The sequence below is a fragment of the Pseudonaja textilis genome, chromosome 6, assembly GCF_049901715.1.
Source record: "Pseudonaja textilis isolate UNSWEBS1 chromosome 6, rPseTex1.2, whole genome shotgun sequence".
NCBI classification, from domain to species: Eukaryota; Metazoa; Chordata; class Lepidosauria; order Squamata; family Elapidae; genus Pseudonaja; species Pseudonaja textilis.
The window spans coordinates 23,913,224-23,938,908 of NC_141995.1; the positions used below are offsets into that span (position 1 = coordinate 23,913,224).

The 25,685-nt window shown below is 37.9% G+C and overlaps 1 protein-coding gene across 1 annotated transcript in view; it reads right to left on the reverse strand.

Annotated features, from left to right (window-relative positions):
- ARHGAP10 (Rho GTPase activating protein 10) overlaps nucleotides 1-25,685 on the reverse strand; it is a 119,798-nt gene that overhangs the window by 68,251 nt on the left and 25,862 nt on the right. Inside the window, exons 2-6 of the mRNA XM_026698128.2 lie at nucleotides 5,368-5,463; nucleotides 4,770-4,831; nucleotides 2,023-2,094; nucleotides 1,251-1,352; nucleotides 241-351 (exon numbers count right to left, since the gene is read on the reverse strand). Coding sequence (XP_026553913.1) covers nucleotides 241-351; nucleotides 1,251-1,352; nucleotides 2,023-2,094; nucleotides 4,770-4,831; nucleotides 5,368-5,463 — 443 coding nt within the window. The remainder of the gene's footprint in view (nucleotides 1-240; nucleotides 352-1,250; nucleotides 1,353-2,022; nucleotides 2,095-4,769; nucleotides 4,832-5,367; nucleotides 5,464-25,685) is intronic.

A 25,685-nucleotide genomic window follows, 5' to 3' on the forward strand; every position in this document is an offset into this window, starting at 1 on the left:
TAAATAAATTAAGTCCTGCCTTCAATGGGGCTTTATGGCATATCACAGAATTCCACTGTTTAGTCACAAAAATAAAAATCTGTACATTCATAATTCACAGAATACTGTAATTAAATGTTCTTCAGTAAAATAGCAAAGTACAGCACAATGCAAATTTTTACTTATTTCTAAATCTACTTTTACTTGTTTTCTATTCTAAAATTTATTTTCTTTCAGAAATGTTTTTAATATTCTACTTACAGGTTCTACAAACTCGAATTTTTTTCTTTCTTGTATCTCTTGCAGTTTACACACATATACAAGTAACAACTCATAGAAATGTTTTCTGTTTTGCTCTATTTGGTTGTCTGCCTGCATAAAAAAAACATAGTTTTGCTTTTTTAAGATTCAGATTTTCTATACAGAAACTTATGTCAAATATCACAATCTAACACAAAATCATTTGCATTAATTTAAAAGTAAGTATACACACCAAACTTTATGGTCAAAGGAGGTGGCAAAAAAGTTAAGATTCTCTAAAATTTATTACAGCAAATGAGAGGAAACCAACAAATTAACAGAAAGGAAAGTTATTAGGCTTTAACTATTTTTGTTTTTCTCAATGAATTAAAGCAAATAATTGTAAAGCATTGAAACAAGCTCATTAAAAGATGCAGTTTTCACCAAAAATTGACTCAGACCTCATATTTCATTTTATTCAAATGCATAATCTGCATTCACACAATAAATTTTAATGAATGACATATAATCAAAAACAGCAATCTAATATACTTGCATTTTGAAACCTGGAAAATACACTTATATAATCTAAGCACTGATAGCTGTTATGGGCAAGGAACCAATAACAGAAGTAGAGTTCAAAGCACTAAAAAAAATATTTCATGCTACCTAGACACAAGAATCTGATCTAGCAACAATCAAGCCAAATTGGCACTATATAAGGGTTAATAGAATTCATGCGGTGGGGTCAACTTGGGTCTCTTTTGGGAATGTAATGATTCCAAACATATAATGCATTTGACTCTACCATGGGCTCTGCCTGGTCATCTTCTACATTTGGGGCTTAATTGTGTTTATTATGTATAAAATAAATAATATATATTATCAATAGAAAGTCCCAGGTTTCAGCTATTGATTCTCTGCTTCCAACTCGGAATGGAAAAATTGCTGCTAGCAACTTATTTTCAAAAGAATTATTATTGCAAATGCTTACAACAGATAGAGGTTTGACAATATAGTATAAATGATACCTCCAATATTTGTGCTTCTTTCTTCTTAGCTGACATGTTTAAATGTTTCTCCAGTGAACTATAGTTCTTTTCTGTTTCTTTATCGAACCGCTTTTTTTCTTCCTAAAACATTTTAAATGGAAAGATAAAAGAAACATAAACTTTATAAACTGGTTGGTTTTTGTCATTTTTAACATCACAAATGTATTATTATATATACATGTTTTTATAAAAATGAAATTCTGATTTACAGGAATACTGCAGTTTATATCAAAGCTCCTATATTCAATTTTTGTGTATAATATGAAACACAACAGCACTCAGAGAAGCTATCAATTTTTTGAAATCACCTCATAGGCCTTAATTAATAGTCTGGGCAAGTTTGCAGTTCTGAATGGAAAAGCAAAAATTCAGAGCTGTGGTGACACAGTGTTTAGAATGCAGTATTGCAGGCTAACTCTGCCCACAGCCAGAAATTTGATCCTGATGGCTCTGCCTTGCATTCTTCTGAGGTCAAAAAAATGAAGACCCAGATTGTTGGAGCCAGTATGCTTACTCTGTAAACCACTCAGAGAGTGCTGTAAAGCACTGTGGAGTGGTACATTAGTCTAAGTGCTATTTCTAAGTAAGAATATACAAAATCTTTAGTTAAATATTAACTGAACTTAATACGCATGTATCTATAAAGAACTGAAGAAACCATAATCTCCAACTTTTTCTTTTACCATTTCACTTGCAAAACAAAACAGATAAAATGGAAATGAAGCTACAAAAGCAAAAGTTATTAACAAACCTTTACTGCTCCAAGTTGTTCTTTTCTGAATTTTTCCAGAGGCTTGATAAGAGTTTCAGTTACACTTAGGGCCTTTCAATGAAGAAAATAATAAATGCAAGTATAGTTATGATTATTTTACAGTAGGTAGAAAATATTATACTGTGTTTTCCAAATGAAAATATGTTTTAAAAATAAATCCACACCAACTTCTATTAATAAGCTATCACTGACACAAGAAAAGCAGCATACATGTATGAAAATTATTATCATAATTATATTAATTATTATCAGTTGTAAATTTGTCTCACATAGAAATATAACAGACTTCAAATAGTTTTGGCTAGGGTATACTTTCCTATGTTCTAATAACTTTTTTTGACAATGATGTATTAGGGTATATATCAAAGTGCATCAGAACATATTTTGCTTAATTACTTACAATGAGGCACAACTGCACCTCTGGAATGACATTTACTGCCAATTCCAGATGCTGTTTTTTTAGAAAACTCACAAAGATATGGCTTTTCATCAAGTTTTTATTTCAGGCAGTTGCCATATTGTATCTCTATCTTTTACATTTTCTTACTTCATTGTAATTCTTTGTTTGATCATTGAGGCACCCAAAGTTATTAAGTTGGATGGCATATAAATTTAATAAGTGTAATAAACATCAGCCAGATGTTTATAGTCTGGGTTCGGCATTTTCATTCATCTATCCTCCTTCTTCCCAAGAACCTGGGGTAGGCACAGAAGTGGTATACAGCAGGTTCTATCTAGTTCTGAAGAACCGGTAGCAGAAATTTTGAGTAGTTCAGAGAACCAGCAAATCCCACCTCTGACTGGCCCCGCCCCCATCTATTCTCTGCCTCCCGAGTCCCAGCTGATCGGCTGGGTCTTCTTTTGTTGCCCTGCACAGGAGAACGGAGCTGGAAAGCAGGTTAGTGGGGTGGGGAGAGATATGGGATTTTGCAGTAACCTTCCCCCAGGAGTTGGGTGGGCATAGAGATTTTACAATATCCTTCCCCTGCCATGCCTACCATGCCATACCCACCAAGCCATGCCCAAAACTGAAAATATTCAAGTGGCATTCCAGATGTTTTGGGAGTACAGCCAAAGCACCTATCACTATCTTTGCTTTCTTTTGACACAGTCACTTCTTCTATTGGTAGACCTTTTGTATTTTGCATCGTCTCTTCTATTCTGCTATGTCTAAGTATTACAACATCCACTATCCAGAGTTTATTCCCTGACTTATTGACAATTGTTACATTTGGGGGTATGATGATGGTAAAAATTATGCAAAAACTTTAATCTCTATGGTTAAATATAGAAAGCCTTACTTGCACCTAGAGAGCAACGTAATAGATTTAAAGAATGAAGTAAACTTTCACATTGCTGAGGCATATTTATTATTGTCTGAAGGATTCTATAACACTTGGAAATAGATGTAGGGTTTTCTGCTTTGAAGATGAACCTTGCCTCAATTTTTTTACAACTGGTTATACTGTAGATTTCTTTCTGAATGTTTTTAGGAAGACTTGTCATAATTCTAATCTTTTTTAAAAAAAGAGTCTCACAAATTTAGCTCATCTCAGTGACCAAACCAAAATAGCCAAGATTTGGTGGGAGGCAAAGGTTACAACATAAAGAAGTAATTTGCCACTACTTTTTGTGAGAATTTCCCCCCTCTCCCCAAAATCCATGTTAGTCTTTAGTCTGATCCTGCTTAGTTTCTCTGAGAAATGCCAAATGCTGGAAGTACTGTAAGAAGAAAACGTGGATTACTTTTATCTAAATGTGTATAAGACAGCAATTACATTTTCCCAGTTGCATGGAATATTACCAAATGGAAACAGGGGAGAAAGGATTCCTCTTTACATTTTATCAAACAATTTGCGATCTTACAAAAAGTATACATTTGCATTGGAAGAGTTCATCTCAAAACAAAATTTCACATTTCTTCCTTTATTCCAAGTGTGTTTAAGAATACTTTCCAAGCATTTGGGTGTATATGTTTCCATAAGAGAGACGTTTTTGTCAGGAATAACACATCAAGAAATCATGAAATGAAACAGCAGCTTTAGATCGACAGAAACTCCCAATGAATCACCTGTCATCTTACTAAAACTTATTTTGAATGTTGCAGTGAAGTGCTAAAAATATTTTCATTAATGAGAAAATGCAATATGAATTTCTAATCTGTACTTTCTGTAAAGGAAAAAGGTTGGTAAATCAGTCCAACGTTCCCAGTTAGATTAGATTTGGAGGACACCAATTTTCAAGGATTACCTGCTTCAAACTTTCTTCAAATGTTTTCCTTGCTTAGGTAGGAGTCTATAGAAACCAACACAAGACTGGCTATGGAATGATAGGAACAGTAATCTCAGACCTGGAGACGATATTGATTGGGGAACTTCAGGTTAAAGTACAAAAAAACTACCAATGATACTTACTGAGTACGACCCTAAAGTACGACCTTTTGAGTTCAAAGAATGCGTAGATATACCTGACATACCCTGATATACCCTGGAGTTCTCCTATCTAGCCAAAAGCCCAATCCTTCTTGATTTCTAAATGCAGACAAGCTTGGCCAAGTATTTTTATATATTGAAACTTTTAGAAAAATTAGGGTAAATTAAAAGATTTTCTTCAAGAGGCTCAAATGGATATATAAGAAACTTTTGGAGTTTGAAAACTAATAAGAAATATTCAGACAACAGAACTGACAGATGACATACTGCTATATTTTATCAAATAGAACTCACCATTATTTCTCTTTGTTCTTCTAAATTTTTCAGAAAGTTAGAGAATTCATGAAGGGATGCATCTGTAACAGGAATAAATATCAGACACAGTATGCAACAAATAAAATAGAAAAAAATAAAACTTGACATTTCATATAGGTAGTCCTCCACTTACAAACATAATGAAGCCAGGATTTTCTGTTATAAGTCACGACATTCATAAGTAAAGGTATCCAAGTGACCTGATTTTATGTTTTCTTTTGCAGTGGTTGTTAAACAAGTGCCAAGGTCAGAAAGCAAGCCCCACAGTTGTTAAGCAAACACCATAATTGTTAAGCAAATCCACATATTCCTATGCATGTTTTTTCTGCTAGAAATAAGCCAAGAAGGTCAGAAACTGGCAAAAACAAATTGTAAACCATGGTCATGTGACCACAGAATACAGGCCCTCACAATGCAGTCATATAGTTATAGTATATGTGTGTCTGTGTGTAACCATAGGAACTCTGGAACCAGGTCATAAGAAGCTTTTGGGGGATCTGTTGAAATTTCAGAAGGCTGATAAATGATTAGTTGTTAAACATGACCTACCTGTATAAATTTTATTATACTGACATACCTATGCATCTTTCATCATCTGTTTCAGCATCACCAATACATTCAAACCTGAAATCTCTCAGTGAACGAGCAAACTTTCTTTGGGCAGCTGAAAGATCTAAAAAGAAAAAAGAAAGAAAATGCACAATAGTGATTTTCAATTCAATAAAAGAGAATATAAAGGATATAATCTTGTATATAGGTGTGAATGGGGGCAAAGTGGGCGAAATAAAAACATTTAGCACTGTTATTTACTGTTCAGTAACTTTTGCAGCTCTCTAGACATAATATACACCTTAATTTATACTTAATATCTGTATATTCAATAATCTATAGAAGTTCCATCAGGGCATAAATGGAACAGAAATTTTCATTGTGTGAAGTATGTAATTATATATGAAATATACAGCAAATCTGATGTAGTGGTCAAGGTATTGGGCTAGAAACTGGAATACCATGAATTCAAGTCCTGCCTTAGGCACAAAGCAGCTGTATTAGACCTAGGAAGTAGGCAATGCACTTCTGAAAAACTTTGCCAAGTAAACTGCAAAGACTTGTCAAGGCAATCTCTGAGAATTGGACACGATTGATGGGAAAAATGCATTAATAAAAATACATGTTAAAAGCCCTTCTATTGACTAAAAGCATCACTTGTAATTATCTGATGATACTACAAATTCAGTTTGGCTATATTAAGAACTTGTTCATTACTTCCCCCATAAATTGTTCTCTGGCTCATAATCACATGTTTTTAACATTCACAATTCATCAGAGGTCAGCTGCTCAGAAGGGACACATAATGTGGAAGTTATATGAAGTATCCTTAAGTATATCCTATAGTGTATGTGCAAACCACAACTGCGTTAAATGTCTTTTTGAGAATGAGTATTTCTTTAAAATGGTGAGGCTAGAGAATGAATCTTTCTCTAATATACAGTGGCTTGCCCTGTCAATGTTGCCCTGTCAATGTTGGCAGGATTTCTCTTGATGACTCCTTGATCCCAATCAAGGGGCATCATGACCACCCCACCAACACTGACAAGTCACAGAATGAAAGCAATCACCACTACCATGTAGCATTGATAATGTTCCCCAAGAATAAAACCAGGTCTTATATTAATTTTTGCTCCAAGACACATTAGGGCTTATTTTCTGATGAGATCTTATTTTGTGGAAATACAGTAAATGCATCCACCTGGCTGACAATCTTAACTGGGGTTTATTTTTAGGGTAGGGCTCATATTATGAGCATCCTGAAAAATTATGCTAGGGCTTATTTTCCAGTTAGATCTTATTTTCAGGGAAACATCGTATCTACTTTAGTAATGAAATATATGCAAGAAAAGAGCCAAGGTCAAAGACCATCAAGGACTTCCCAGTTCAATCCTGAGCAACAAATATTCTGTTCTGTCTATATCACCTAACTATATTTGTAGTATACAATCTCAGTAGATTAGGCACCGAGCCTTATGATACACTTATTAAAAAATGCAGCCAGTTGTAGCTACCAGGTGAAAGCTGCGACAACCATATAACACTAGAGTTGTGGGTTTATAGTAAAGCATTGGTTTATAGTAAAGCTTTTGATGCAAATCAGAAAAGCCCCACATGATTGTCTCCTAAGAACATTAAGGATCGATCTTCCATGGAGAAATTGTCTCTGTTCCACCCTCATTGTAAGTGGGGATGTTAAAGTTTTGTCACAAATGTGAGGTGAGAGGGCAGCTGATTACTAGAGGTGTTCATTTGCAGCCTCCTCCTTTGGAACAACCTTGAAAAGGTCATCAAATGGAAGTAGGGCCTTAATTGTTGCTGCTACCTAAGTGGAGCCATAATTAAGACTTTATGTGCTACTATTGTTTTTTGGGTTACTGCTTTATTTGAATTTTTTAATAGAATAGAATAGAATACTTTATTGGCCAAGTGTGATTGGACACACAAGGAATTTGTCTTGGTGTAAATACTCTCAGTATACATAAAGAAAAGGTACATTCATTAAGAATCAAGAATCATAATGTACAACACTTAACGATAGTCATAGGGTACAATCAACAATCAAATCATCAACATTTAAATGATTGAAAATCAATTTGCTTCAGCAATGTACTTTTATTAGTTTGTTTTTTAATTTATCTAGCCATATGTGATGCTTACAGCTACCAAAGTTAAAACAGAAAATGCACTATAAAAGAAAGACCATGATCATACAACAAAAACTATTAAAACACACTACAGCAATAAAAACTACTAAAAACATAAAATATAATCTGTAAGACTACACTCCAATTTACTAGTATAACATTTAGCAGGCTTCACACCACCGCTACCAGATATTTGTAACAAATATAGTTAATAAAAACAGATTTTTATGCAAGGAATCTGCTATTTAATTCTTTTGTTTTAATTCATATGCACGCGCGCACGCACACAAAGGCATTTTAATGTTGTTCTCTGAAGTAAGAAGACAAATTAGCTTGCCTTTTAAATGTAGTTGTTTGAACAATTATATATCTGTCAAAAAGATGGCATGTAGGAAAATATATTAATATATATAAGCTGTACCAAGTATTTTATGGAGTGTAATAGGTTTAAATTAGAATTCAACTTGTTGAATCGTTTATCTCGAAAAATTTCAATATTTTTTTGAATAAAAGGCAAGATTCTTGAGATTCTGCCACATTATTATACTACACAGTCTTAAATTCCATGCTGCCATGGCAATCACACCCATACAGATTTTTTGCCTACTTAAAACAATTGATGTTTATTGTAATTGGTGCTCATGAAATTCAGATCCCATAAAGGAAACAGTGTAAAATATTGCACATCTTAATGAATATTTCTTTCTTAATATGGAATTTTAAGCTACTGTTGTGAAGTATGTATATAAATAATGAGATGGAACAAGATCTGTAGGCAAAAAAACCTAATGATTTCTCAATTACAAGTTTCACAGCAACTACTTATTTAGATCAGTTCAAGAGTTCCATTCAAGGAGAATCTTCACATCCTAATGAAATCTTTTCCATTGTTGAACAGCAATTAGATTTGTATTTTTACTTATAAACAACCATAATCTACTATATAATTTCAACTAATTCTTGTACCAACTTCTAGAAACATTGGAAGCAATTTTGTACAATTTCAACATGGCAGAGTTTAACATACTTGAAAACAGTTGGCATATATCCATGCAGTCTTCTCTTTTCCAGGCTAAATATTACCGGTACTAATTCCTCCTAAGTGTCTTTTTTCAGAATCCTAATAATTCTGATGGTCAACAAGACAGTATATATATTTCAGTCTAACCCACTGGCATGGTTTTTCTCGATATTTAATACTTTTTCTTTATGTACTAGCCAGATCAAATCTTTCCTAGCTTTTCAAGATCAACGAAGTTAGCTAAGTGCTGCCTTCTATTGTACAATAAAACTACCCTGAGTTTTCTCCAGGTAACTACTTGATGACATTAATACAGTTTTTTTGACATGATATAGAAGTACTGGCTTTTAATAATATATAGCTCATATGAAATAATTTAAATGTGATCTTTACCATGATCAACAAAGCTGTCTTGTTTTTATGTGTTTATGGTTTAAATTTTCCATCTTGAGCCATTTTGGGGAGGTAGTACAAAAGAAAAAGCTATTAATAAAGCCAAACCTTAAAAACATTTTCTGTTATTAAGAAGTAATAATAGGTCAGCATAATTATCATTAAGAACCTCTTCGCATATGAAGTTCTTAATGGGGTACATCCTAGAAGGCGTTCCCTATGCTATCTATCTTGCTCTTCTCAGCATACAGACATATTTTTAATGTCATTCTTAATTAATCTTAACATTATACAGGCACATACAAGCACTTTTTCATAGAATTTGGGGCCCAAAATATTAATGGCATTTTCGGTCAAAACCAGTAACTGAAGTTTAGTCAGATGCATATTTGAGGAATGTAGCCTCAATATTGATGTGATCTATGTTGATTCAATTGTCCCAGTCATTATAGGACCAGCCATATTTAACATTAACTGTAGCTCCTTAACCTCTGCAAAGGAAGACAAACATATTACACTAATACTATCAAGTTTATTAGTTTATATATAACTAAACCAGCTTATGGTTCAAATGTGTACTGGTATTAGCCATAGTTAATACAACATAAATTCCACATTTCTGACATTATTTGAATTGTATTCAAAAAACAAAAAACTACAATGAACTCATTTGACTAATTCTAGCACTTGTTATCTAAAGTTTTTGCTGGGGAGGGGAAAGGCAAGACAAACCAAATGAGAAATATAGCCATAATTATATTTATACAAAAGAGAGAATAGGTGCCAATAGAGAGAATAGGTGCCAATAATGCAGTAATTACAAGATAAGCCTCCAACAGTAAAGAGTGGAAAATAAACATACGAAAAACTGTTTTTCAACTCGAAACTGCTGGCCTGAGTTTTCCTTCCTTATGGATTGTGCTCATGGGACTTTAACAGAGCAAAGGGCATCAGTTGTACTTCAGGAAAACAAAGGAACACTGAAGGTGGAGGGTGTGGATGTTGGTGAAAGAGAGAAATGAGAGTGCACTGGAAAACCAAAGTGCAATCATGCATGAAAGACGTGAGGTGAAGATAGATGGAGTGAGTCAAAAGCCACAGAAGCTACTACAGCTGAAAAGTAGTAGTATAAACTTATACCCACAAGAATCTTCCACAGATGCAGCTTAGCTTCAGTCAGCTCACAGCAACTAATTCTATTTTCCCTGCTATAAACTGATCAGGACTGAGAGTCAGAGAAACAACTCAGGAAAGGGAGCAATTACCAGGCTACTACTAATTCCAAGAGCACTTAATGAAATGTAAGCGCTGGAAGGCAGTGGGTAAGATAGGGATAAGTATAAAGTAAAAGAAACAGATTTCCCAGTCCTGAAAGGTCAGAGCTGGGGGGCAGACATGTGTACATTTTGTATAATAAATCAACTTTGCATAAATATTAAAGGAAAGTGTTCAGGTCTGTAGTTTATGATATTAATTCTCCTACGGGTCTTTTGTAAATTTAATTTTATGTGCATATCTATTTATTTCTTCAATTTATATAACACTCATGTCACATATGTGGCTCACAAAGTTATAAGCCACACAAAACATAAAAAATAACCAAAATGATACAACAAAAGCTATGAAAATATACATAAAATCTTGATCTGTGCAAGTAAAATCCAATTTATTATCAATAAAATCATTTAGCAGGCTCCATACTATCATTACTGGATTCCCAGACAAAATGGCAAAACCAAATCTTCAGGACTTTCCTTAAATGGCAATCTAAATTTCTGGGAAATTAGATTACAAAGAGCAGGTAGCAGAAAAGGCTGTCTTCTTGGCTCCCATTAGGTGAACATTCCTATTAGATGTACCACGCCTTTCTGGCTACATCTGATGGGATGGGATGAGAAGCTAGTTCGAAATTATATTATCTCCTGCCTTCCTGATTCCTTTGATGGGCTTCAGTTTGCTTACAAAGAAAATAGATCAACCGAGGATGCAATTATTACTGTGCTTCACATGGCCTTATCCCATTTGGAAACACCCGGGAATTATGTAAGAATGTTGTTCGCAGATTTTAGTTCTGCTTTCAATATCATCATACCGCACAGATTAATAGCCAAGCTCAAAGATCTAGATTTTCCAGATTCTATTTGTTTATGGATATTGGATTTTTTAACAAATCGTCCACAAAGAGTTAAACTGAATGATTATATTTCTACTGTCAAGACACTTAGCATTGGCACTCCACAAGGTTGTGTCCTTAGTCCACTACTGTTCTCCATTTATTCATCTGATTGCACAAATAAACATCCCAACAATAAGATAATAAAATTTGCAGACAATACTACGCTTGTAGGACTTATTTCTGGGGATGATGAGTCTGCATATCAGGATGAGGTATTACAGCTATCCCACTGGTGCAAAAATAATAATCTTCTATTTAACATTAAGAAGACCAAGGAGGTTATAGTGGACTATAGGAAAAAAAGAGCAGACATTCAGACACTGTATATAGAGGGAGTTCGTGTGGAACAGGTGGTTGAATGTAAGTATCTCGGGACCATCATTACAAATGACCTGACCTGGAGTGCAAACACCGCTGCTTTAATTAAGAAGGCACAACAACAGTTGTATTTACTAAGGATTTTTAGAAAACAACAACTGGCTGAGAGTCTACTGACTACCTTCTATCGGAGTTCAATTGAGAGTATATTATCCTACTGTCTCTGTGTATGGTTCTCGAGCTGCACAGTGGCAGAGAAAAAGGCAATTCAGAGGGTGATTAAGATGGCCCAAAACATCATTGGCTGCTCACTCCCCTCTTTGGAAGAACGGTATAGGAATAGATGTAAGAGGAAGATATTTAATATATTGAATGACTCCTCTCATCCGGGACATCAGCTCTTTGAACTATTACCATCGAGAAGGAGATTCAGGGTATTAAGAACAAGGACGACTAGATTTAAGAACAGTTTTTATCCTAGTGCAGTTTTGAGTTTGAATGCAGGGTCATAAGATTTTGGTGGAATTTAATGGCTGAGAGTAATGGGGTATTTACATTGTTAAATTGTATAGAGATTATTGTATGGTCTGTTGTGTTTAATTTTATTTTTCTTTCAATGGTGTTGTCCAGTTTTACTTGTGGAAGAGCACCTCATTTCGTTGCACCCGCTTGCGAGTGTAATGACAAATAAATTCTTATGTCTTATGTCTTACGTGGTAACTGAGGGCAGAAGTGGTCCCTCAATATCAAAAATTTTAAAAGTTTAATTATTTATCCTGTAATTTGATTAAAAGTATATATTGACTGCTTTTTATTTTTTTGGTTATTTTTTATACATTTGTCTACAAAGGAATGTAATTATTATTTCAGAAAATATCACAAAAACACATAGATCTCACATTATTTTCCTTCTAAAATGAATAGAGTCTATGAAAGCCATAATTAACCTTAAACACACATTAAGAATTTTCTGCCAACAACAGATTGTTGTAAACATGTTTTCTCAAGTCACATTTTAGCAAGTACTCAGCCCTGTTATATCTTCTTTATTTTATCTGCGGAGTCATATTTTTCTATTAAGCATACTGACAGGAAAAAAGCTAAGTGCTCTGTGGTTCAGGTGAAGGGAACAGAAGGTGTAAGAATGGGATTTAAAGTGCTTTTTCAGAAATTGACAACCATTTTATTACTGCCTACCTGCTAAGTAATTTTTCTACTGTTTTCAAATTATTTTCTATAATGTCAATAGTACAAACATGCATGTTGTATGTTGAATTTATGAATTTATGTGAAAGCGACTGCCTATGAAGGCTCCTGGATTGGGGCTGAAAGGCAAAAACAGAAGCAGTATGCTCCATCCCATAATTAAGTAGGCCAGGTTGCCCTGACAAAAAAACACGTACGTATGTTGTGGATGTGCATTATACTACTGCATTTTCAACACGCCAAATACAAAATGTATGTCACGCCGTTGTTTTGTAGCTAAAAGCAAATGTAGAATATTGTCATTATGCAAACCTGAGCATTTATGAAGAAGCTTAAAGCTTACTGGCTCCAAAAGTGTATTTCTACTACAGGTAGTTCTCAACTCATGACCACAGCTGAGCTCAAGACTTCCTTTGCTAAATGAGTGAGTTTAGTCCCATTTTACAACCTTTCTTGCCACAGTTGTTAAATGAATAACTGTAGTAATTGTTAGTAACACGATTGTTAAGTGGATCTGGCTTTCCCATTGACTTTGCTTGTCAAAAGGTCCCAAAAGATGGTTATGTGATGACATGCCAATTGCCAAACATCAAAATGGTGATCACATGACCATGGGGGTGCTGCAATAGTTCTAAGAGTGAAAATTGGTCATATGGCACTTTTTTCAGTTCCATTGTAACTTCAAACAGTCACTAAATGAATGGCTTTTAAGTTGAGAACCACCCGTATACTGTGCTACATACTGTATACTGTATTATACTGAAGTTAATGTATTACACCTGTTTCTTTCATCATTAACCCTGATAATTTTTTTGGTAGACTGAATAGTAAGTTCCATAGTATTTTAGCATACTGCCTGCCTTTATGACCTTACGTTAGCTTTTACAAAAATATGGGAGCCATATGTTTTCTTTGGTGGGACACTTACTTACTTTCTTTTGAGAGAATATATCCAACTCAAAATATTCTAATGATACAATCTGAGTTATAGATAAGATTTTGCACTTAAAATTATGCAAGACTATATGTGAGAACTGACCATTACCAACAATAAACATGGTAACTACACAATTAAAATATGGCTAAGGTAACTGTTTTATCAAGGACCTATTAGAAATGTATGACAGTAATCTGAAAATTTTGTGTCCCCTAATAGGGTCCCAGCTTGATATAAGATATGATATTCCCACAAAGAGTTGGGTGTCTTCACAGGCTGCTGGGGAAAACATTCAGAAAAGAAAAAGGATGCCAACATCTGGTAAAGGCTGAAAATAGAGTTGAAAAAAACTTGTTCTATAGGAATGCTTAAAAGAGAACAAAGAATGCTGTAATTGTAGATTGTTATAATCCTGTTAATTATACCTCATCAAATTCTCAATGCAGTTAACTACATTTTTCTCAAATTGCACAAATGGCAAAGTTAAAGCAAAACATATTATCAGTTCAAATCATTACTTAGCAAGCTTGCACTTTATCAAGGGCAATATTTTGATTCCTCTTTCAAGTATGATTATTTGCGATCAAGAGTTATGGAAGCAGGGAGATAAGTAAGGAAACCTTTTAACGTCTTGCCCCTAAAAGAGGAAGAAAGTGTCATAAAACAAAACAATATGCTTTACTTGCTTGATCATCCAATTAGATTAGGTGGCAGTAATCAATAGCAGAGCATTTCAAGGTAACGACTTTTTTGCTGCCTAGTAAATTTTATCTAGCAAATATTATTTGCATATTTATTTACTGGATTTATATCCCTCCAGTCCATGAGATACAATAAACTTAAAAACTTCCATATTGTAACACAATTTTATGAATGGTAAAAGCTTATACAATAAATCTAAAATCCGCACTCACAATATCAAAATATCCTTGGTAAAAATACAGACACTTCAACTATATTATAATAATTTTATAATATTACAATATAATTGCAATTCACCAAAATAATAATCATTGCACCTACCAATATCATTAACATAGAGAAAACCACACGGTTCAAAATAAAACGCCAGCAAAATTATGATGCCTTTTGGAAGGCATCCTCTGAAACCATCCAATATATAATGTCCTTTTGGAAGGCAATTTTTTATTCAAAGAGAGGCTGTTTTATAAAACCATTACAAAAAATATCTTCCAGTTTTCCGCTTCCTTCTTCCATCAGCCTGCCAGTTGCTCAACCAGCACATGTGCTTGGCTGCCATCGAAGAAGCAATAGCTTTGGTGGCAAACCATGCCTCATGGAGGGTGGCATCAGCCATGAACTCCATTGCAGCCACAATTTTATTGAGGTCCTGATGGGCCTGCATATGTGTAGTTGGGATCCTGTCCTGCAACTGTTTAAGCCATTTAAGTGATGTTCTGGTGAAGAACAAAGCTGCAGTAGAAGCTTTGACTGCCCAGGCAGCCGCCTGGTGAGCCCTGTGGAACAATTGCTCAATCCGCTTTTCCTCCACCTTGAGGACATCATTTGGATCAGAAGGGGCTGAAGATGTGGAGGCCAAAGTAGCCACTGGCACATCTACTGAGGGCACCTGAAGGATCTTGGTGAGCTCGGGGCCAACACTGAAGAACCTGCGGTCTGAAGACAGGGGATTGGGCCCTGAGGCAGGTGACTCATCTGTTTCCGAACGACCTTCAGAAAAAGCCTGGGAGATGGAACCACTTCCTTCCTCACCTCGGGTTTGTCAAAAAGAATATCCGACTCCACTAAAGGCTGGGTAGCAGCTTCTTCATCATCTGTGTGGTAATATATTTTATTCTGTGGGTCCTTGTATAGCTTTGCATAGATCTAGGGACTAAAAAATGCCTCTGGTGGGGGGGGCATTTCCGCCTGCTATGGGTGTTTTTGTCCTGTTAGGACCTGCGAAGCTTAGAGGACCAGATATGTCGGTGAAAGGTCATAGTATATAGCTGAGCCATTCCCATGGGAATTTCCGCAGATGTATATTCTCATCCTGTTTGTTCTCATCCTATATATCCTGTGGAAATAACATCCTGTTGAGGTCACTTGTTTTCTGTATATGCATTTTGTTCTCAATAAAAGCTGGTACCTGGGTCTACTCAGGGCTGGCAATCGCTCAGACGTTTTTCCCTGCGTCTCATTTCGATTGTCAGTCCACCACAAGTGGTGACCCCGACGTGATAGTTTGGAAGGCTATACGTTTTGGCGTGATAGCTTGAAAGCTATACGTTTCCCGCATCCCATACTCATCGTCGCGGACGTCGACTGGGCCCTCATCTTCTTCGCTGGACGGAGATAGATTCTTTTCGTAAGTATGGGAGGAGATTTCTCGAAGGCTCAGACAGGGCACATTAGGGAAATGAGAGAAATCACGGGGAATAGGTTTAAGTTTGGAGTTCATAGTAGAGGACATGAAGTAGGAAAGAAAGAAATTGAGGATTTATTACAGTATGTTTGGAAACATATTCCGTGTTATCCAGAAGGAGGTAGTATTAAAGTAGAGTGCTGGAGAAAGATAGGGAAATTTTTGCACGAGGAGCCTCGTGCCCCTTCTTCAATTTTGTTAACCTGGAGGGTGGTTATGGATGCATTAGCTACTCATGAACAACCGCTCCTAGCACCCCCTGAAGAAGGTTTGCCGCCTTACCATGCGGTACGTATATTGCCACCCGACAGCACCTCCAGATAAATCCAGAGGACTGTCAGGCACTGATAATACTTTGTCAGAAGATAAGAGTTTGCCTTTAAGAGTTCAAGTAGATGCAGTTACTGCAGCTATTCAGGAAGCAACAAATAGAGGGGAATTATCAGGAGATGATTTGGTAGAATTTGGAGTGGAGATTCAACTTAATCCAATAGAAATTGGTGTAGATGCTGCTTTAAATCCACAGAGAGTATGGAAGCCTCTGCCTCTCAGTGTTTTGAAGGAAATTAAGCAAGCAGTAAAAGAATATGGAGTTAGATCGCCATTTGCTCAGGCATTGCTAGAAGCAGTCGGTTATGGAAATAAAATGATTCCAGCTGACTGGAAAGCTCTGTTAAATATGATTCTAACCCCAGCTCAATTTTTGGTGTTAGATCAGAAATGGAGACAGCTGGCAGTTCAGAGGGGAACAGCAAATGTTACTGCAGACCAGCTTTATGGAGCTGGTGATTTTACAACAGTGGAATGACAGCGAGATGGAATGCCAGAAGAGGGATTCGTTCTTCTCCCACAGTTAATTTTACAAGCCATAGGGGTTCTCCCTGATGGCGAAGGTGGTGAGAAGACCTTTACTAACATCAAACAAGGAAACAATGAACCCTATGAAAATTTCATTAGCAGATTGAAATTGGCTATTGAAAGGCAAATTGACAATCAATTTGCCCGAAATGAATTGCTTTTGAAATTAGCAGTAGAACAGGCAAACGCAGACTGTAAAAAGATCCTGAATCCGCTTATCGCGAGCGGAGAGCGAGAGATCGCAGATTTGATAAACGCATGTAGAAAGGTGGGGAGTCAGACTTTTAACATGGAAACTTTAGCTCTGGCTCTGCAGGCAGGAAATGCTAAAAAGGAACTTGTTTCAATTGTGGGAAGCCTGGACATTTTAAAGCGCAATGTCGGGCTCCTGGAGGGGTCAGAGTCAGCAAAAAGGAGATTATTAGGACAGGGTGTTCGTCCTAAATCAGTGTGCCCGAAATGTAAGAAAGGATACCATTGGGCAAATCAGTGCAGACTTCATTCTGAAGGAAAAAAACTAGGAAGCGGGGATCAGGGCATTCTCCCTACTCTAAAGAGTGAAGTAATGTCCGAAGGGTTGGAGCCACCAGAGAGAGATAGGAATCAAATATGGTCACCAGCTACAAAAGGTCCAGCAGGAATTGATCTTCCATTAGCTGAGGATTTGGAATTGGGATATCCACATGTAGTTTGTTTAGGGTCAACGGATTTCTATGGACCGTTGCCTCCGGCTTCTGTGGGTCTTCTTCTTCCTAGATCATCGGCTCATAAGCGTAAATTGTTTGTGGTTCCTGGGGTTATTGATTCGGATTATGAGGGTCAGATCAAAATTCAAGTTCATTCACCTGTTCCTCAATCTTTGAAAAAAGGGGATTGTTTTGCACAGCTTTTAGTTTTGCCATATCTGTCTTTGGGGGAATCAGATAGAACTCGCCAGGGTGGATTTGGATCTACAGATATGTTTAGTGAGTCTAGTGTGTTTTCCATCATGCAAAATGTCAAGGCTGATCAGAAACCAAAATTAACTCTTTTGGTTGAAGGCAGACAGTTTATTGGATTGCTGGACACTGGAGCAGATGTTTCGGTGATTAGCGAAAGTGAATGGCCTAGGGAGTGGCCGACAGATCCTACACCGTCTGTTCGAGGAGTCGGAGGACTTCAAGACGCACGGGTTAGTAGGAGGATTCTTTCTGCCAAAACAAAGCAGGGAAGTGCTATTGCACATTTCCAACCGATTGTTCTGCGCCTTCATATTAACTTGTGGGGCAGGGATTTGATGCAACAGTTTGATACAACAGTTGTCATTCATGATGACTGAACACCCACCTGTGGAGTTATTAAAATTACAGTTACTCCAGCAGGAGCCAGTTTGGATAGATCAATGGCCTTTGACTAGTGAAAAATTAGTTCATTTACATGAATTGGTTCAACAACAATTGGAAAAGGGACATATAGTGCCTACCACTAGTCCTTATAATTCTCCAGTCTTTGTTATCAAGAAGAAATCTGGAAAATTGAGATTTCTTCATGATCTGAGGGGATAAATTCAATTTTAAAGCCTATGGGCCCACTACAGTGTGGGACACCTAATCCTAATTTAATACCTGATGGATGGAATATAAGAGTGTTAGATTTGCAAGATGCTTTCTTCTCCATTCCTCTGCACCCTGAAGATGTAGATTTGTTTGCTTTTACTATTTTGAGTATAAATCAGGGGCAGCCCGCTAAGCGATATGCATGGACTGTCCTTCCACAGGGAATGTTAAATAGTCCTACCATGTGTCAAATGTTTGTAGATTGGGCTTTGCAACCTTTCCGGAGTAAATTCCCGGATTGGAAGGTTTATCACTACATGGATGATATTTTAATAGCTGCTAATATTTCTGATGCTGCAATGGATTCTGCTGTCATTCTTTTAACTGCTATACTGAAGGAGAAAGGGCTGATAGTCAGCCCTGAGAAATTGCAAAAGGAATATCCTTTTGCCTATCTAGGTCATAAATTATTCTTGAGTCACATTACACCTCTGAAATTGGAATTTATTCTTCCTGATCCTTTAACTTTGGTAGGTTTACAACAATTTTTGGGTCATATAAATTGGATCAGACCGTATTTGGGTTTAACTACTCTTCAATTAAGTCCTTTGTTTCAAGCTTTGGCTAGTGCTAAGCAAGCATCTGACATAATAACCTGAATAAAGAACAGAAAGGGATTTTGTCATTGATTGAGCAAGCTTTGAGTCGTAGGTGGACAGATAGATGTTTGCCAGATTGTCCATTATCAGTGATTTTAATCTCAGAACGAAGAGCTACTGCATTGATAGTTCAGGTAAAAGAAAAACAGCTTTAAGGATTCTGGAATGGATTCATTTGTCTCATACACCATCGAAATCCATAAATTGTATCACAGAACAGCTCGCTGATATTTTTAATCGTGCTTCAGTAGCTGCAAGGCTATTGCTGGTATGGAACCAGTAACATGTTATGTTCCTTTTTCTTTAGCTACCTGGGAACAAATGATTTGCAATAGTGAGTTTTTGCAAGTTTTGGTAGATTCTTGGCCAGGGAAGTTTTCTTGTCATCCTCCAGCCGATCCTAGGTTATCTTTGTATAAATCAGTTAGAATTAATCTAGCAAATCTTTTTGTGACTCAGCCTATATCAGATGCCCCTACAATCTTTACTGATGGAGGGAAAGTTTTTGGTGCTTGTGTTTGGAAAGATAAATCTGGAATTTGGCATACAAAAGTGACATCAGAGCAGAAGTCTGCCCAGCAGGCAGAACTTGCTGCTGTAGTTTTGGCTTTTCAAAATTTTCAAAATCAGGATTTTAATCTAATAGTGGATTCCTTGTATGTATATAACTTGTTACCCTTTGTAGCAGGTTCTTATTTGTCTCCTGGAATATCACCTAATATTCTACGTTTGCTTTTGTTGTTGCAAGGATGTTTGGAGCAGCGTGTGAATGTGTGTTTTGTTGTCCATATTCGTAGCCATAGTAATTTACCTGGAATTTTATCACAAGGCAATGCCAAAGCTGACAGTGCTGTAACTTCAGTTCTCACTGTCCAGCCATGGGACAGCCATAGTTATTTTCATCAAAATGCTAAAGCGTTGGCACATCAATTCAAGCTTACTGCTGCAGAAGCTGCTGCCATAATTCAACAATGTCCAACTTGTTCAAAACAGGGCACGGCTATTCCTATGGGAGTCAACCCCAGGGGATTGAAACCTTCAATGATTTGGCAAATGGATGTTACTCAGTATCCATCATTTGCACCTTGGAAGTATATACATGTGACTGTGGATACTTATTCAGGATTCCTAATGGCTACTCCTCAAAGAGGTGAAGCGGTTAAACATGTCATCAATCATTGCATTAAGACATTTTCAGTTGCTGGTACGCCTCAAACTTTAAAAACAGACAATGGTGCAGCTTATCGGAGCACAGTCTTTGATCAGTTTTGCAAACAGTGGTCTGTGGAACATAAATTTGGAATTCCATACAATTCCACAGGACAGGCTATTGTAGAGCGTTATAATGGCACGCTCAAGAACATGTTAGCTAAATTAAATAAAAAAGGAGGGAAGCTCCTGGGGCTTCCGGCAATTCAAGATCAATTAAATCTAGCCTTGTATACTTTAAATTTTTTAAATTTGTCTGGTAACCCCCTGCGAGTGCGGCCAGCAGGCATTTTCTTCTCCTTCTACAGATGCAGTGAGGCCTCGAGTGTTGGTGCGATTCCTTCCGGATCCGGCATGGGTTCCCGCTGAACTGATTACGTGGGGACGTGGTTATGCAGCAGTAGAACATCTTGGTCAAATTCGTTGGGTTCCTGGTCGATGTATTCGGCCTGATCATTCTGAGCGTCTTCGCAGGTGCCAGTGAGGGAGGTTCCTGATTCTCAGGATGGCATTTCTGTGGTTCCTGATTCCGTACCTGTGGTTCCTGATTCTCTTGATGCCGGCAGTCCAGGCGTGGCGCTGTGAAGGCTGGGAAAAGATGACTGCTTATCTGAGGTTATCAACTTGTATGCAGCAGGTTCCTTTGGGGAATCAGACTAAATTAATCTGCAAACAGCGGCATCCTTTGACTTTTCCAGCATATTGGTCCTGGCATAAGGGTCAAGACATTCTTTACTCGGGACCTGATAAGGATATTATATCTTCAACCTGTGCTACAACTCTGATCCTGTTTAATGTTTCTGTTTCAGACTATGGACAATATAGATGTCAATTGGAGTTACCTAAGTTACCTTACACAGACTCTCTTTCCATTCGTCTTATGCCTCCACGGACTCTAATACGGAGGCGGAGAACTGCTATTATCTCAAAAACTAGAGACCTTGGTGATAATTTATGGAAAGAAAATTCCTACATCAAGGACATTCGGATGGCAGCTAAGGGTTTAAATGTAACTAATTGTTGGCTTTGTATGCATGTGCCTGGGTCTGGGAAAGGTGGAGTTTTGTTACATGGTATTCCTTTGAATGAGCAAAACAGTGCTAATTTTGATTATAATGATTTTAAACATTGGCTTTACTGGGGTCCAGACCCGAAAAGTGGAATCAAACATTATTCACAACAAAGGTAACTTTCACTACCAAAGCATCGGTTTGTTATTACCGCCCCCTGTAGGGACTCAATCTATTTTGCTGGGAAATACCACACCCTGTAAGAAGGTGATTCCTTTGGAAGGAGGATGTATGAAATGTGTAAAAGCATTACTAGTAAGAGCAACTGCATAAATCGGACATCTTCTACGTTATCCAAGGCTTTGAAAGTTTCCCGTGACTGTTGTGTAAATCGGACAACCACTAAGAGGCCTGACATTGGTCACGGGCATATGTTCTCTGTACTTGGATGTGGCTAATGTGGGGTTGGGAAAGTCAGGCCTCCAATAATATCTATCATAAGCATTTAAAATACTTTCCTCTTCCGGATGGGTTATGGCTGCTATGTGGGGATACTGCTTATCAACAATGGCCAAAGGATTGGTCTGGGGTGTGTACGATTGGGCATGTCATCCCAGTAATATATAAGTTAGACCAACTGCCCAAGGCCGGATTCGTAACAGGAGGGAGGTGGATTCGGTCTCACCACGGGAGGGTGGTGGTTAACTCAACTTTCCAGGGCGGCATTACCACCTTTGGGAGTGGCTATGAATTATCGGGATCTGCATATTTTAAATAATTTCACTGTTGCTATGTTTAATAATACTGTTAAGAGCATTAAGATGTTAAATGAAGAAGTGTCTGAAATTCGCCAAATTACTTTACAAAATCGTTATGCTTTAGACATAATATTAGCTGCTAAAGGAGGAGTTTGTGCTTTAATTCATTCACATTGTTGTATTTTCATACATAATTATGAGCCTAACATTACAAAAACTGTTCACGATATGGAAGACCGCATAGCTGAACACGAAGCAGGAAAAGATGGCTTTGATAAGTCACCTTGGGCTTTGCTATGGGATTGGCTTCCTGACAGCTCATGGTTACGTTCATTGCTTCAATTAGTTGTGACAATTGTTATTATACTTATTATGTTATGTTGCTGTATTCAATGTATTCCTAATCTATTTCAAATGTGTACCTCAGCTTTTCAACGTATGGGACCAAGTCGCGAAAGTCGCGAAGGAACTGTGTATTATGCCACTAAAACACCCCCTATCTTTGAATAAATAAAAAAGGAGGGAATGTGGTAATATATTTTATTCTGTGGGTCCTTGTATAGCTTTGCATAGATCTAGGGACTAAAAAATGCCTCTGGTGGGGGGGGCATTTCCGCCTGCTATGGGTGTTTTTGTCCTGTTAGGACCTGCGAAGCTTAGAGGACCAGATATGTCGGTGAAAGGTCATAGTATATAGCTGAGCCATTCCCATGGGAATTTCCGCAGATGTATATTCTCATCCTGTTTGTTCTCATCCTATATATCCTGTGGAAATAACATCCTGTTGAGGTCACTTGTTTTCTGTATATGCATTTTGTTCTCAATAAAAGCTGGTACCTGGGTCTACTCAGGGCTGGCAATCGCTCAGACGTTTTTCCCTGCGTCTCATTTCGATTGTCAGTCCACCACAATCTGCATCCCTCAGGTTGGCTGTGTTTCTTGCTTTGTACAGCAAGGGAGAGAATAAGGCATGTTTAAAGCATCCCATGAACACTGGAATCTCATGGGAAAGCCCTTCATCTTCCAACATATCAGATTCCTTCTTATCAGGTTCATCAACCACAGTTTGTTCAGCAGCATAGGCCGAAGCCGAAACAGAAACTGGTTCCTGAACCAGAGAAAGCAGAGCCTCTCGAACCGGAACCTTTTCTCTGAAATCTCAGAAGCTGCTAAAGAATGTTGAGCAAATATCTGCATACTTCAGAGATATCCTTCCTGATGGCCTTGTCAATCAAGAGCTGCAGGTTGACCGGGACATCTGAATCAGAAGGCTCAGCAGGTCTTTGTCCTGTTGCAGTAGGGGTAAAGGAGGCTTCCACTGTACACATGCTCCTGCCAAGGTACTGCCCTGAATCCCCCATGGAGATCACCTTGATGACTTCCCTCCTTCGAGGGGTGAGGGGAGGCCTCTCTTCCAGCTGCATCTGTGACAATGTTTGGACAATGGCCCTGGTATTACCAGGTTCTTGATCCTGAAGGTCCACCTCACTGGGATGAGAAGCAGGAAAAGATTCTCTTTCTGTAGATCTGCGAGTAGACGCCTATTGTATCTTGGTAATATGCTTTTCTAAGGCCTGATGGTGCCTGGAAGCCTCTCTCTCCTCCACCTTAGAAGCCATCTTTGCAGGCTGCTTTCCTTTGTTACTTGAAGCAGCAGGACCTGCCCTTGAGATTTAGCTGCTCTAGATGCTCTGGTGTCTCTAGGGGCTTCAGCCATCTTGAAAGCAGAAAGGCCTCTTCTGAACAGAAGTCCTATGCAAGGAGGAGAAACACATGGAGGGATTTATAAATAAACTTCAGAGGAAATCTTCTTCCAATCCCGTACCTCCAACAACCACTCTTCTTCAGCCCTAAGCAATCTTCAGTAGGATGTTTTAACACTTCCTACTGGGACTCAAACCCTCCTGGGCCTAATAGGGCTATCAAATATAGACCAGGCCCAGCCTGGAGGCCCTGGTCTACTTCGGGACAGGGCAACCAATTCCCCATCAGGGTGAAAATAGATTAAAAAGTGCTTACCCTTCGATGTCTTCTGGCCAGCAACAACGAGACCAGTGGCCTGGTGCTGGCAAGCGCAAGAGTGTTTGGAGGAGCAGGCCGAGCCTCCTCAAAATGGCTGCCTCCAGCTCTGGGATCTTCAAAATAGCTGCCAAGCCATGACGTCCTCCAAAATGGCCACTTCAGGCCATGAGGCTGTCTGCTTCACCAGGGAGCCCTATGGAGGGATCCCTGGTCTTCCTAAATGGCCCCGCAGCACAGGAGAGAACAAGCAGAAACCCCTGCCCTCAAAAACAGCCGTATGGTCGATTGACAGCTTCCTCTGGCACGGAGAGCCGCAAACGGCCCCGTGGCCCTCTGCAGGCTGTTCTGGAAACAGCTCTCAGCTGTTGCGCGGCTCTGGAAAACAGCTGAGAAGTGGAGCTGCAAAGATTCAAAAAGCCCACTTTTTGAGACTTTTTTTCCTTTTGGAAATACAAAGGTAGGAGAGGCAGTGACTTGCGTCTGTTCTAGCTGAGGACTGAGTCAAAAGCTGGGAGGAGCTACCCAGAGTGGGTGGAGCTAGGCTAATAAGCTTTTTAGACAGACTCAGTCCAAGCAGCTAGGACAAGAGCAACACCCACTGCTGACCTGTTACAGCCTTACAAGGGAGAAACAGTGGTTTCTTTTATCTATATGTGAAAATATATAACCATATAAAACCATTCGTAATTAAAACATCACTTTGAACAGAATGCCATGGCACAGGTAGTGCAGCTCATTAAGTCCATGTAACACCTCTAACTGCACTGGATCCCAATAGGATTCTTGATACAATTCAAGCTACTTGCAGAAGTTGACCAGGGATCAAGCACATCATCTGTCTCAAGTTCCTTTGTGCACTTGACAGCACTAGTTATCACCCTCCATAGCACAAGATTGGGTTACTTGTGGGACCACTTTTTCCCTAGAATATCTGCCTCCCCCACATATTTATATTTTATATATTTTCCATTGGATAACTTTTTCCAAATTGACTGAAAACTACAGCTGTCAAAATTGATATTAACATTTCACATTTCAATTGCATTAGCTAAAAATACTGGAAGCATAGCTATAAAGATGTTGCTGACAGGAAAGACAAAAATATTTATTGCAATATTATTTATTACACAAAATCAATCATATACTGCCAAAAACATATGAGTTACATTTGCTAAACTTTTTGCTAGAAAAAAATCCCCAAAGCTCCATACAAACAAAACAAACTCAATAACAACTACCAACTGATAATGCTACTTTATAACTTCCAATTCTTTATATGAAGTTCTTGTAAATAAAATTATGCAATTCTGATGATCTGATAAAATGGCCTGTTTCATTCCCTGTCAGGGCTCCCCTCTGCCCTAAAGAATGTCCTGTTATTCAACTTTTTTTCAGTAACAAATGTACTGAAATTTAGCCAACTGTCTTACAGAGGTTGAACATTCAGGTTTTGGAAGGCATAGGTCCAACTAAGCCTGTCTTTTGAAAGGTTGTGAAGACATGACTGGTTTGGTGAGTTATCTGGATTGTACCTAGTTTCTGAACTGCCTTGGGCACAATATGTTTTTCTATAAGAACCATTATTTTTACAATCATGTATACTATTCTGAGACATGTGATGAATGAGCAACGATATAAAGCAGTGGTTCCCAAAGTGGGCGGTACCGCCCCCTGGGGGCGGTGGGATGCCTTAAGGAGGCAGTAAGAGGCA